This window comes from Miniopterus schreibersii, assembly GCF_964146895.1.
Source record: "Miniopterus schreibersii genome assembly, chromosome: 6".
Lineage (NCBI taxonomy): Eukaryota > Metazoa > Chordata > Mammalia > Chiroptera > Miniopteridae > Miniopterus > Miniopterus schreibersii.
The window spans coordinates 2,831,467-2,843,631 of record NC_138107.1 but is presented as its reverse complement, the minus strand read 5'-3'; the positions used below and the strand labels follow the sequence as shown (position 1 = coordinate 2,843,631).

The window sequence follows — 12,165 nt, the reverse complement described above, 5'->3', positions numbered from 1 at the left end:
TTGAGTCCCTGATGGCCCAGGAAGGATTTAGGGTGCTCACTGCTTTCCTTCATTTCCACAATATTATGCTAGCTCCCTTGCCTTCCTCTTCTGAGAGAGTATGAGCTTCTTGAGGGCAGGACGGCATGGTCTGTGTTCTTATGCCTCACTTCTCACCCAGTGCCTGGCCCAAAGCTGTTCCATTAAGCAAATTACTAGCCCCACTTCACAGGATGAGAAAGCTACTGCTGAGAGAGGTGACTGCCTGTCCAAGGCAACACAAGTGCCAAAGTCAAGACGGTGCCAGACTGCTTGACTCCAAACTAGTTCTTCCCAGTTTCACACAACAAGTGGGTGAGTGGGAGAGAGAAGGGGAGGCATGAGGTAATTGGAAATTTTAATACCTATAACAGGCCATAGATTGTCACCCAAGGGTGCTGTGTTTCTTGGCTGGGAGGAGACTGAGTGGGACTGGATGGTAAGGATTGACACTAGGACCTACTGTGTCCTATCCATTCCAGTTAGACAGTGCTCATGCTTCCATCTGCCCTGGTGGCCCCACCCAGACGGACTGCAGCCGGGACACTGTTGCCTCTTATGTCAACATGGAATCATGGAATTAAATGATAGGACAGGAACCACAGATTTAGAGAATAGCTCAGTGCCTTGGACATGTAGCTAAATGCTTGGCCAAAGAAAGAAAAGAGCCTAGGCTGAGTATCGTGGTCTAATCTAATAGTGGAGGCTGAGTGAGCCTGAGACAGCGTGGGAGACAGCCTGGCTGGGCCGGCAAGTGTGACTGGACAGGATACACGGTTGTCTGCTCTTTGCCGGTCTCTGGCAGGGAAACCGGCTTCCGTGGGCCAGTCACGTATTGAGTATGTCCTGTGTGGTGCTGGGCGATGGCCACTGTCCCAGGAAGCAGTTTCAGTCCTCCCTGCCCTCCAGCAGCTGTGTCTAGGGAGGAAACAAACATGCAAATCATGGCAATAAAGTGTGACTGAGTTGAATTAGAGGCTCACCACAGGCAGGAGCCCAGGAGGGAATTCCTAACTATGCCAGCTGCCCTTTTCAAATTCATTTCACCAAAGACTTGCTTTGCTATAAACTGAATCGCTCTCACTGTACATGTTCTTCCCCCTCTAACCTTTAATGAAGTGCCCACCAGGTGCCTGGCACTGGTTCAAAAAACTTCTTGAATTAAACCAAATTTGCCATGTTTCTTTCCTTAGTATCCTCAAAGCATATCACCCTTAGCTCTGCCTTTATTATTTTTTTTCAGTCCTCATCCGAGGATATTTTTTCCACCCCAACCGGGGCCAGGGATCGAGCCTGCAACTGAGGAAGTGTCCTTGGCCAGAATCGAACCCATGACACTTCAGTCCATGGCTGACACTCTAACCACTGAGCCAAACCGGCCAGAGCTGAGCTCTGCCTTTTGCAGTGTAATCTTAGCTCCTGGGGGCAGACAGGATAACATAAAGGCAACAGCATCAGATGGGACCAGAGCCTTTGTCCCTAGTCTACCATCCGTCCTCTGTGACCTGGGATGTGACTTCAAGGGATCTCTTCGCTCAGGTTTAAATGCCCACGCAATGCTGAGCGCCTGAATTCCTCGAGTATGCTCCATGCTCTACCACCAGGGGGCAGCCTAGAGACCCAAGGGTCTCTTTGCCTCTAACCTCACCAGCCCGGGCCTCCCTCAGGCCTCACCAAAGTCCTTCAGTTGCCAAGGTCACCCCTCTAAGGTGAGTCAGGCACGGGAGTGGGGGGGTGGGGGGGTGAGGGGGTGGGGGGTGAGGTGACACAGCCTACGGGCCCTGCCGGGGAGGGGCTGTCAGCCAGAGGATTCAGTTGGGATGGAAGAAGGAGAGAGGATGGGCCCACGTGATCCCCTTTGGGAAGCTCCAAGGGCCACACTCACCACGACGCCCTTGGGGCACAGGCCTGTCCAGCCTCCCAAAGCACATTCAGACGTCGCCCTGGTGTCCCTCTCACACTCTCCTGCTCCGTCCTGTGCGTCAGGGAGGGAGCTGGGCCCCTAATTCTGGGTGACTGATAACAATAAAAGCCATGAACAGCCCCAGTGGAAAGGATGAGTAACCGGTGAACTTGAGCACTGTGCAGTGCTAGCTTCCACACGCAGTCCAGGAGACAGGGAGGAGGAAAGGTATTGTCACTCAGAGCTAATCAGCCTCCACAGTCATCTCCTCACAAGACCAGAGAGCTAGTGGACACGTCAGAAGTCACTTAGAGCCATGAAGTCTTGGGCCCAGCGACTCCCTGCTACTTGCAGAAACAGGGTGCGTGGCAGGGAGGAATGCTGGGCAGATCCCCCACCTCCCAAATTCTTCCTCTTCAGGACTCAGCCTGAAGATGCCCCAGCTCTGACCCCAGTCCTTTGACCCCAATCCTCACTCCCACATCCCAGTTGCAGTGCCCCAGGTCCCTTGCAGGCTGCCGCTGGGCTGTAAGAGGAGGCTGAGCAGGCCAAGCTCCAGAAGGCCTGTCCTAGAGGACAGACTGACAGATGGGGCTGAGTGGAGGAGGGAAGAGCTGAGTGGTTCTCAGCTAGGGCAATAAGGTATGCTGGAGTGGGACCCCCGCAGCCTGGCGCAGAGTCCCTGAAGCACACAGCACTGCCCTCCCGCCCCCAGCGTGGGCAGTCCCGCCTTCCCCGCCCCGTCACGGGAGCTCTACTACTTGTTGATGGATGTGCGCTGCATCTCAGAGAAAAGGGCATCCCGGGGAGAGGAGAGGCTTAGGGGCCTCACTCAGGGCAATGAGGGCGGGACAGGGGGCCCACGAGAGAGCACATCGAGGGGCACATCAGAGCCATGTCCACGCGCCTGCTGCCTGCCTGCTGGACGAGCCTCCAGGACACCGGCCTTGGCCAAGGGTGTGTCCCACCCTCCACCTACAGTGGGCTTTACACTTTGACGTGGGAGGGACAAGGGCCGGAAACCAGAGGGAAGGAATGTGTCCAGAATAAGCAGGGAGGGGAAGAGTGGCCCAGACATGTCTGTTCATTCTTTTTTTCCAAAAAATCACCACGTGCCTCCTGTGCCTTCCTGCCTGGAGATCAGTGGACAGCATGTGCTCTGCCCACTGTCATGGGCCCTGCCGTCCAGGGCCAATGCTTTTGGTCACATTTTGAGGCCCTGTGGGGGCTGCACAGGTGATGTACCACAGAGTCCATCTGAGAAGAGAGGCCAAAGGAGTCAGGCCAGGCCGACATAGAAGCTGCCCTTGTTTGGCTACCCGGGGAGAAACCGCGAGGCAGGCAGCGAGGGAGAGGCTAACACGGAGAGTTTAGCCAGTCACATGGGCCACCCGGCTAAAGCACAGGCCAGTAGGAAATCCTGCATGTAAAGCTCTCCTCACCTTCTGTGTTCTTGGTTACCGTCCCCACTGTGGCTCCGAGTGGACCCTGAGTGAGCAGCAGCTTCCCTCTGAGGAAGGGAACAGTGATGGCAGGAGAGCTAAGTCCCCAGCTGGCGGGAGTGCCGGAGACCCAGAAGCAGGAGAGCAGACAGGAGGGGACCAGCCACAGGTCCTGGGGCCCAGCGTGGCTCCGGTGGCCTCTCCACCTCTCGCCATGAAAAATAAGCTCGTCTTTCAGGCTTTTCCTGTTCCTATTTTTGTCATTCCCTTTTCTTCTGTCTCTGGCCTAAGCCTTAGGTCTCCCGAGGACCTCGTGCCTGTCCTGAGCTCAGGCCCTGGATGCGGTGCAGAGGAGAGGAGCCCGGTGGGGGCAGGGACAGCATACAGTTGGCTGACTTCTCACTTCTTAACTGCCCAGGCTCCGGTGGCACACGAGGAATCTCACACATTCTCACAGGTTTTCGAGACCTCTGAAGTCTGTCCTTGGACCACCGCCATTAATCTGTGGCATGGTGTCCGCATGGAGAGGGAGGGGACCCAGTTGGGCTTTGGAGCGCAATGGACTCGTGTTTGAGTCCTTTCTAAACTCTTTTGCTTGTTACCAGCTGGTTTGGGCAAATACTTTAAATTCTGTTTTCTCATCTATGAAAAGGGAAAGACAAACATTTCTCTGCAGGGCTATTGTGAGGGCCCGACCGCGAGCAGTGTGCAGTGCCTGGGGGATATGTGGCCCTCAGTCACAGTCAGGACCTGGTGGTTCTCTACCTGACCGTACCCTCCCCTGCTCAGAGCTCTCAGTCCCCCCTCCAGCCTGGCGTCAGGGACCACCTGCCTTGCTGGGCACCCCCCCCTCGCCTTCCCGCCAACTCAAACCTGTGCTGCTTCTAAATATGTCTTCAGCACTGTCAGGCTCCCTGCCCTTCTCCTCACTCCTCAAGGCCTGGAGAGTCCCGCCTCCTCCAGGAAGCCAGGTGCCTGCCCCCTGTCTATGCTGTGTGGGCCCAGCTGGCTGCAGCTCCTCGAGGACAAGGACAATTCCTTTTCCTCCTTGTTGCAACTTCCGAAGCAGGACCCAGGGCGCAGAGCCAGTGCTGTGCTGAGAGCAGCAGCACAGAGCACAGGGGCCTGGAGTCATGAGACCTCCTTTCTTCTTGAATAAGAGCAGGGACCCCCATCTCTTGCCTCTGGAAGGCACGTGCTTTAAGTTTGGTTTTCTCTGGTGGGGGTTGAGCCTGGGCACCCACACTCATGCAGTCCACCCACTGGGCAGGCACTCGATGGCTGGTTGGGGGACTCTGTCATTGGGGAACTCGGCAGTCTGTGCTATCAGCTGACTGCTGAGCGGCCAGGAGGTGGTCTGGCCCCGGTGGGAACTCAGCCAGTGTCCCTCAACTGCCCTCCTGGGCCCCATCAGCTTCCGACTTTTGCTGCCTGAGCTGAATGGGGCCAATGGTGAGCACCGGGGACATAGCAGAGTACAGCGCCCGGAGCAGGTGGCGGGAAGGGCTGGAAAGGTGTGGGCAGAGTGGACGGGAGGACGGCGTGGGAGAAGGAATGTGGCTGCACACCAGGGTGTGGGCGGCGAAGATCTGGCGAGGGGCCCACAGAGACTGCCTCCTGCAGCACCGGCTGTGCTGGCCAAGGCCTGATGCGCCGGGAGGGATGGGAGGACAGACTGTTGACGCCTGTTTGTGGGGAAAGGAATACCTTGCAGCCCCACCATTCTCCTACCTTCCCACCCACGGGGCTCCTTGCCGGAGCCTCTCTTGGGCACCTTCCTCCCTCCTCCCAGCTCCTCCCTCCCTCCTCCTCCTGGAGACACCCAGGGGGAGAGGGAACCTCTGTGGCCAGGAGGGTCACCGAGCAGCTGACTGGAAAGGAGCAATGTCATTTTCAACAGCACCCTTGTGCGCAGTGTAGGGGGTAGAGGGCCCAGGAGACTGCAGAGAGCCTGGGCTGAGGGGTAGGTGTCGCTCAGTGAGGGAACCAGACAGGACACTGCGGCTCCCTTGCCCAGTGCCTGCATCTCTTGCTCCACCTAACCTTCCTGATAATTTCCCGTCTGATAGTCACTAAAACCCGCAAGGCAGGTCTGAAATACCCCCGTTTGACAGATGAGGATTTCGACGGTCAGAAAAGTTTGGTGAGTTGCCCACAGCTGGGAGGTGAGCTGGCACCCAAGCCAGGTCCCCGCCCCCCCTTACCACCTCTCTTCAGGGGGGCTGTCCTGGGACCTCCGCTCCCTTAGCCCCTGATGCTCCTACCCACTCCCATTCCCAGTGCCGGCAGAAAGCTGGGGACTATTTACAGTCTAATTAATGTAAATTAGGTAAAATTAAAAACTCAGTTCCTCCGGTTGTTTACTAGCCCCATTCCAAGTGTTCAGTAGCCACAGACCGTTTCTTTCATTGCAGAAGGTGCCATGGGCAGCGTGGGGCTGGAGGGAGCCTAGCGAGGAGACTGGAGAGTGTGGGACCAGGGCCTGGGTGAGGGGAGCCCCGAGAGGCCTGGTGGGCGTGGGGAGCAGCAGAGAGCCGCAGGAGCCGTCTCCCTGGCGCCTCCCTCCGATACTGATACTCCTGCAATACCAGTGAGCAATTAGGCGACTGGGGTGGGGCCAGGACCGGAGCTGGAGGGAGAGGCTGCCCGGTGGTGGTGGAGGCGGGATCCACCCTCACTGCAGTTCTCCCTGGTCCTCCAGGGCCACCTTTCATCCTTTGCCGGCCCTCCTGCCCCTTCCTGTTTGCTCACCCAGGCCCCAGAGCAAGCTAATGGGCGCAGGGCCACCACCTTCCCAATTAGTCTTATTAGGCTCTGGCTCATCCAGGGCGTCAGGGTCACAGCCCTGGGGAGGGGCAGTGCGTGGCCTGTGAGTGACCAAGGCCCAGCCAACAGGGGTCTCCAGCCCAGGCCTCTCCCCAGGATGAGGCCCTGGTACCTAGCACCCTGCATGCTGTCACTGGAGGCCCCAGAAGGGAGAAGTCAAAGGAGCTGGGTTTCGGAAGGCAAATTCCCGTTTCTGAGAGGAAAAGTCTCCCTCACTGATAGATGTGTGGCGGTGATGACCTGGGCACAGGGGCCGGGTGCATACCTTTGTGTCTGGGAGAGAGTGGTGGATCCCCAGAGGCTGTGGGTGGGAACCTGGCTAACCAGGCAGTGTGTGTGCGCGCGCGTGCGTGTGTGTGGGGGGGTGTGGCAGGGACTGGGTGCAGAGGGGAAGTTGAAATGCCCACGTCCCTTGGCAAGGTGGGAGGATAGGGAGTTGAACAGGCCAACAGGGGAAGGTGACTGGGCCCATGGTGAGAGTAGCCGCCCCAGAGTGGGTGGCCACTATCGGGGCAGAGCACCTGGTTCCAGGTTAGGCAACGAGGAGCCAGGGCAGACCCCTCAGGGCCGTGGCCACAGCACCGGCACCACAGCACCTGGGCTGCTGAGTAGGCAGATACCCCAACTGATTACTTCAGCTCCTCCTGCCACACCAACTTCCCCTGGGCACTGACTTCCCTGCTCCTCCCTCCCCACAGTGACTCCTGCCCAGAGAATGTCCAGCCCTGCCATAAAGGCCCGGGTGGCCTCAGCTGCTGGCAGTCAGAAAGCCATGAAGTCCAAGATGGGCTCCTCGCGGGCACCCTGGATGGGGCGTGTGGGAGGGCGAGGGGCCATGGCCCTGCTGCTGGCTGGCCTCCTCCTGCCAGGTACGGGGCAGGGAGGGGGTCCTGGGCGTGAGGGGGTGGGAGAGGAGGGAAGGTTGGAGGGATTGTCTAGAGTCTGGGAGAGCCCAGCAAGGGGAAGGCTCTACAGTCTGACGCTGGGGCCCGGGGCTGCTCCTCACTGCCCATCCCTCCCATCACCCAGGGAGGCTACTTAAACTTTCTGAGCCTCAGTTTCTGAGGCTCTAAAATGTGGTTATGTGTTGGTGCTTTGGAAATTCCAGAGGGTTATATAGAAGTTGTCTGTTGCTGTCTGAGTTCTAGAAGGTGAAGACTGGATATTTCATAGTCACAGTAACTTCCATTTTTAGAGCCTTTCAGGGCCAGACTCTGCTCTAGCACTCTCGGCCTTTAGGGGAACCGAGTGAGATTTGCTGTTCTCACCCACCCTGCACCAGAGCGCGAGGCTCCCCGAGGTTAGGAAACTGGCTCAGGAGCCCAACTAGAAAGTACAGCGGAGGCAAACCCCAGGCTGGGCTGTTATCTGGACACTCGTGACCTTGCGTGGCCTGTGGGAGGGGTGGGCTGGGTGGCGTTGGGGGCACAGAGAGTGTCTCCTTGAAGAGGGACTTGGGAGTTCCAGGTGTGAGCCTGGGTGTTGGTGGCCGGCTGGGGGAGCAGTGGTAGGAATAGCATGGCATGACTTGCTGATGTCTTCAAGCCCCTTCCACACCCACATCCACATCCACACTCGGCGGCGCTTACAGTGACGCCAGAGGGAGGCAGGGAGGTCTGGTGACTTGAAGTGTGTGGCCCTGTCCAGGCCACTGGGGACTGGGAGGGGATGTGGGCCGCAGAGGACAGGTAGATGAGCCCTGGAGGAAAGAGGTGGCTCTGCATCTTGAGGGAGACGGGAGGGGTGGGGGCATGGCTCCAGGGTAGCTGGGCAGGGAGAGAGAAGCTGATGCCGGGAACCTCGGGGGAGGTTCCATTGGTGTCCCTGGGCTGGCTAGGAGAGCCTGTCCTGTGGGGCTGTTCCCGCAGGTTCTGGAGCAACAGTGATGCCCCCACATCCCGGCCCCCACCTAGCTTTCCCCACGGGCGGCGAGCAGTTGGGAGCAGAATTTCCGCCTTTAGCCTAAGCTGGCCCCTCCGGGGAAGCTGCTGAGCAGCCAGGGCCCTAAGTGCCCTGCCCTCTACTTCAGCCCCTTGGCCGCCACCTTTTCTCTTCTCAGTGTCTCTTCTGCTCCTTGCCCTCCCTCCTGGGTCCGCTGTTGTTCTGTCTGTGTCTTCTCTTCCCATCTGGTCCCACGGTCTTGCCTGGGGTTTCTTCCCTGGGGATCTACGCCCACCTTGGGTTTCAGTCTCCACCTGCTGTCTCTTTGGGGCAGGTTCTGTAGGCCATTTGTCCTACTCTGCCCTCCTTGTGTCTTTCTTCCAGACCTCCCACGTTGCAGTCTCCTTTTCTTTTCCGGCAGATGCTAGCCCTTTCCCGCCCCCTCCCAGAAAAAGGGAGCTGCCCTTATTCTGCCATATCCCTTTAGAGATAACAGCCTCTCCCTCCCTTTTCTGCCCGACTCTCCTGGGCCACTCTCAGGAGAAATCAGAGTGGCAGGCGATGCAGATGGGCCTGAAAGGAGAGGGAGGATGCCAAGGCTCTTGGGCCCTTACTAACCATGATTTTCCTCCCCAGGGACCTTGGCTAAGAGCATTGGGACCTTCTCAGACCCCTGTAAGGACCCCACACGTATCACTTCCCCCAATGACCCCTGTCTCATTGGGAAGGGTGGCTCCAGCAGCTCTGTTTCCAGTTCTGGTGGCTCCAGTGGTGGCTCCAGCGGATCCAGTGTCTCCAGTGTTTCCAGTGGTTCTGGTGGCCCTAGTGGTGGCTCCAGTGGCTTCAGTGGTGGATCCAGTGGTTCCAGCGGCTCCAGCAGTGGCTCCAGTGGTGGTTCCAGTGGCTCCAGCAGTGGCTCCAGCAGTGGCTCCAGCAGTAGCTTCAGTGGTGGCTCCAGCGGATCCAGTGTGGCCCAGGGTGGTTCTTCGGGATCTTTGCTGTTTAAACCAGGAACAGGGTATTCCCAGAGCAGCTACTCCTCTGGGTCTGGCTCTAGTCTGCACAGTGCCTCCAGCTCCTCCCAGCTGGGGTCCGGCCCAGCTCCACCAACCAATGGTGGTTCCACCCACTTCGTGATAAGCTCTTCCCAGTCTGGAGGAGGCTCAAGCTCCTCTGTCTCCCAAACTTCCTGGGTGTCCGGCAGTGGTGGCCAAAGGGTCAACTCTAACTTACGCCCCTGTAGTTCCGATGTCCCTGACTCTCCCTGCAGCGGGGGACCCGTTGTCTCCCACTCTGGCTCCTACATCTCCAGCTCCCACTCCGTGTCAGGGGGCCAAAGGCCAGTGGTTGTGGTGGTGGAGCAGCACGGCTCTGGCGGCCCTGGAGTGGTTCAAGGCTCTCCCTGTAGCAATGGTGGCCTCCCAGGCCAGCCCTGCCCCCCCATCACCTCTGTAGAGAAGTCCTATGGCAGTTATGAGGTGGTGGGTGGCTCCTCTAACAGTTACCTGGCCCCGGGCATGACTTATAGTGAGGGCAAAATCTACCCAGTGGGGTACTTCACCAAAGACAACCCTGTGAGAGGCTCGCCAGGGGTGCCCTCTTTTGCAGCTGGGCCGCCCATCTCTGAGGGCAAGTACTTCTCCAGCAACCCCATCATCCCCAGCCACAGCTCCGCCAGCATCTACCCCTCCGGAGCTTCCTCGGCCATCGTGTTCCAGCCAGTGGGCTCTGGGGGGGTCCAGCTCTGTGCAGGCGTGAGGGGGCCCTGCTCCCTCTCTGGTTCCAGAGTCCCCAGCAGCCCCAGCACTTCTGGGGGCTCTGCGCCAGGCTCCCACCCCTGCGGCAGTGTTTCCCAGGGGCCCTGCTCCCCACCGGGCCCGGGCTCACTCAGCCACAGCTCCAGCTCCCAGTCCAGTGGCAAAATCATTCTCCAGCCCTGTGGCAGCAAGGCCAGCTCTGCTGGCCACCCCTGCGCTTCCGTCTCCTCCTCCTCACTGAGCGGGGGGCCCAGGGGCTCTCCCGAACCTGATCCCTCAGCTGGTGCCCAGCCCTGCCACGGCTCTGAGAAGATGCCCTGCCGCTCCATCCGGGACATCCTGGCCCAGGTGAAGCCCCTGGGGCCCCAGATAGCTGACCCCAAAGTCTTCCAGCCCCAGGGACAGCTTCATGACAGTCCATAAGTCACTTGTGCTGCATGCATGTGCCGCGTGCGCGTACACACGCAGCGGGAGTGCGGAGACCGGGAGGCCCAGGCATGGGTCAGCTGGGTCCCTCCTCACTCCCCAGAACTGCTCTGATCCCCCCTGGGGTGGGCGCACTCCCCTGCTGTCCTCACCTCCAGGGCTCTGGGAGCCACGTCCCGTTCCTCCCCCTCTCCCTCTGCGCAGAAGCCCAGCCCGGGCAGCACCCTCCCCGCCCGTACCCACGCCCTGAGTCTCCTCTGCCGCGTCTGTGAGATGCCGCAGTCCATTGGCTAACGGCGCCCGTTCAGACTGTGGACTGGGAATCCCCGAAATGTCCCAGAGTAACTCCGATGCCTGGATGAGTCATCCTTTCCCCTCTCCCTTTGACAAATAAAGCTCAGTCTCACCGTTATCTGAAAATGACCACTGTTCACTGACCCTCTTGGCCGCCTGGTCAACCACTGCGATCTGCCCTGGGTTCTCACCGGCCCATTCCACTCCCGCCCTGCACTGTAGACCCGGGGAGGCTCCCTGCTCTCCAGACCCTGGGCAGATGTCTCAATAAACGGTGTGAACTAGAGGCTGACTGTGTGCCTTCTCGGAGTCCTGGGTCCTCTTAGACCTTGGTGGTGCTCTCCTATGCCTCTCGAGGTCCCACGTCGCCACGGCCATTCACGGGCTGTCAGTATTCCTGCAGCTCCTGCCACAGAGCAGGAACACAATGACAGCAGAGGCTGTCTGGTCTCTCGGATCCTGCTCCCAGGGCTCTCCGCTCTCATTGCTGCAGGGAGCCCATTCTCTCCTCGCTCTCTCACCGAGTCCTCCCCTCTGCCCCTACCCACCCAAGCTTCCGCTCCGCTACCATTAGTTGACCTTACCGCTAGACTCCACCCCCTCCGGGAGTCCCCAGCATGGACTTCGTGGGTTTCTGGGACATCAGTGGAACCTTGGGAAGGCTGGGACCCACCAGCCCAGACCAGAGTCCTAAGACTGAGGAGCAGCCCAGGCGGCAGCGCCCTGGGAGCTCAGTGGAGACAGGAAGAGGCAGCAAAGATGAGAGCATGGCAGGCCTGCGGTCCAGCACCAGCCTCCACAGGCGTGTGAGTCCCGCCAGAGGGAGGGCACAGCCCGCAGGGGACCACACCTTTACACTCTTGCTGCCTTTGCTGTGGGGGTGAGAGGAGAGAGCTCCGTCCTGGAGAAGGGAGGAGGGAGGTGGAGTGAGAGCTGAGGGGGTGAGAGGGGAGAGCACTGTTGTAGAGAGGGGGAGAGCGGAGGTGGGGTAGAGTGAGGGATGTGGGGGATGAGAGAGGAGCAGTGAGAAGGCAGTGAAGGGGCTGGGGCCGCCAGGGTGACGGCCCTCCGGGCTAGGTGCAGTTAGCCCAGAAGGGCAGGGTTGGCCACCAGTGAAGAGCTGTGAGCCCGGACACCTGAGTTGGGAAGGGGCAGGGGACTTCAGGAAAGAAGCCAGGTGGGAACGCCCAGCAATTGGCACCCCTTGGCACAGACCACATTAGGGGCGAGGGTGGAACGCGGAGATGTATTGTCTGCACACCTCTGTCCCAGCCTGTTTCTGCTGCCCCGCCCCGCTGACAGGATAAAGGCTGGCTGTCTGGGGCCAGAGCACATCCTAGAGCTGAGCACCATGCAGGGCTGCTCGGCACAGCGCCCGGCTCCTCTGGTCCTGCTCCTGGTCTGCCTTCGTTTCTCAGGTACGGAGGCTGTGCCTGGCCCTTGAGCATGAGGGGACAAGGGGCTCTGGGGAACTGAAATTAAGGGTGGGGTAAAGGTAGGATGGTGCACACTTGGGTCCCTGGGGCAGTAAGAGTTGGCTTTGGGGAATTGAAGACTCAAAGCCAAGGGAATCAGGGAGTCAGAGGAGGGCATTGGGTCACTGGCTGCCTCCTCTTCT

The 12,165-nt window shown here is 59.3% G+C and overlaps 2 protein-coding genes across 2 annotated transcripts in view; both read left to right on the top strand.

The window, feature by feature from the left end:
• Positions 1-6,961: 6,961 nt before the first annotated feature.
• CDSN (corneodesmosin) lies at positions 6,962-10,250 on the top strand (the record flags this gene model as incomplete). The annotated part of the gene is made up of 2 exons (XM_081140642.1): positions 6,962-7,058; positions 8,707-10,250. The coding sequence occupies 2 exons, from the start codon at positions 6,962-6,964 to the stop codon at positions 10,248-10,250; spliced, it is 1,641 nt and encodes a 546-aa protein (XP_080996768.1).
• Positions 10,251-11,898: 1,648 nt separating this feature from the next.
• LOC308558670 (uncharacterized protein C6orf15 homolog) overlaps positions 11,899-12,165 on the top strand; it is a gene marked incomplete at both ends in the record, with an annotated part of 43,123 nt that continues 42,856 nt past the window's right edge. Inside the window, one exon of the mRNA XM_081140591.1 lies at positions 11,899-11,965. Within this exon, the coding sequence (XP_080996717.1) occupies positions 11,899-11,965 (67 nt within the window). The remainder of the gene's footprint in view (positions 11,966-12,165) is intronic.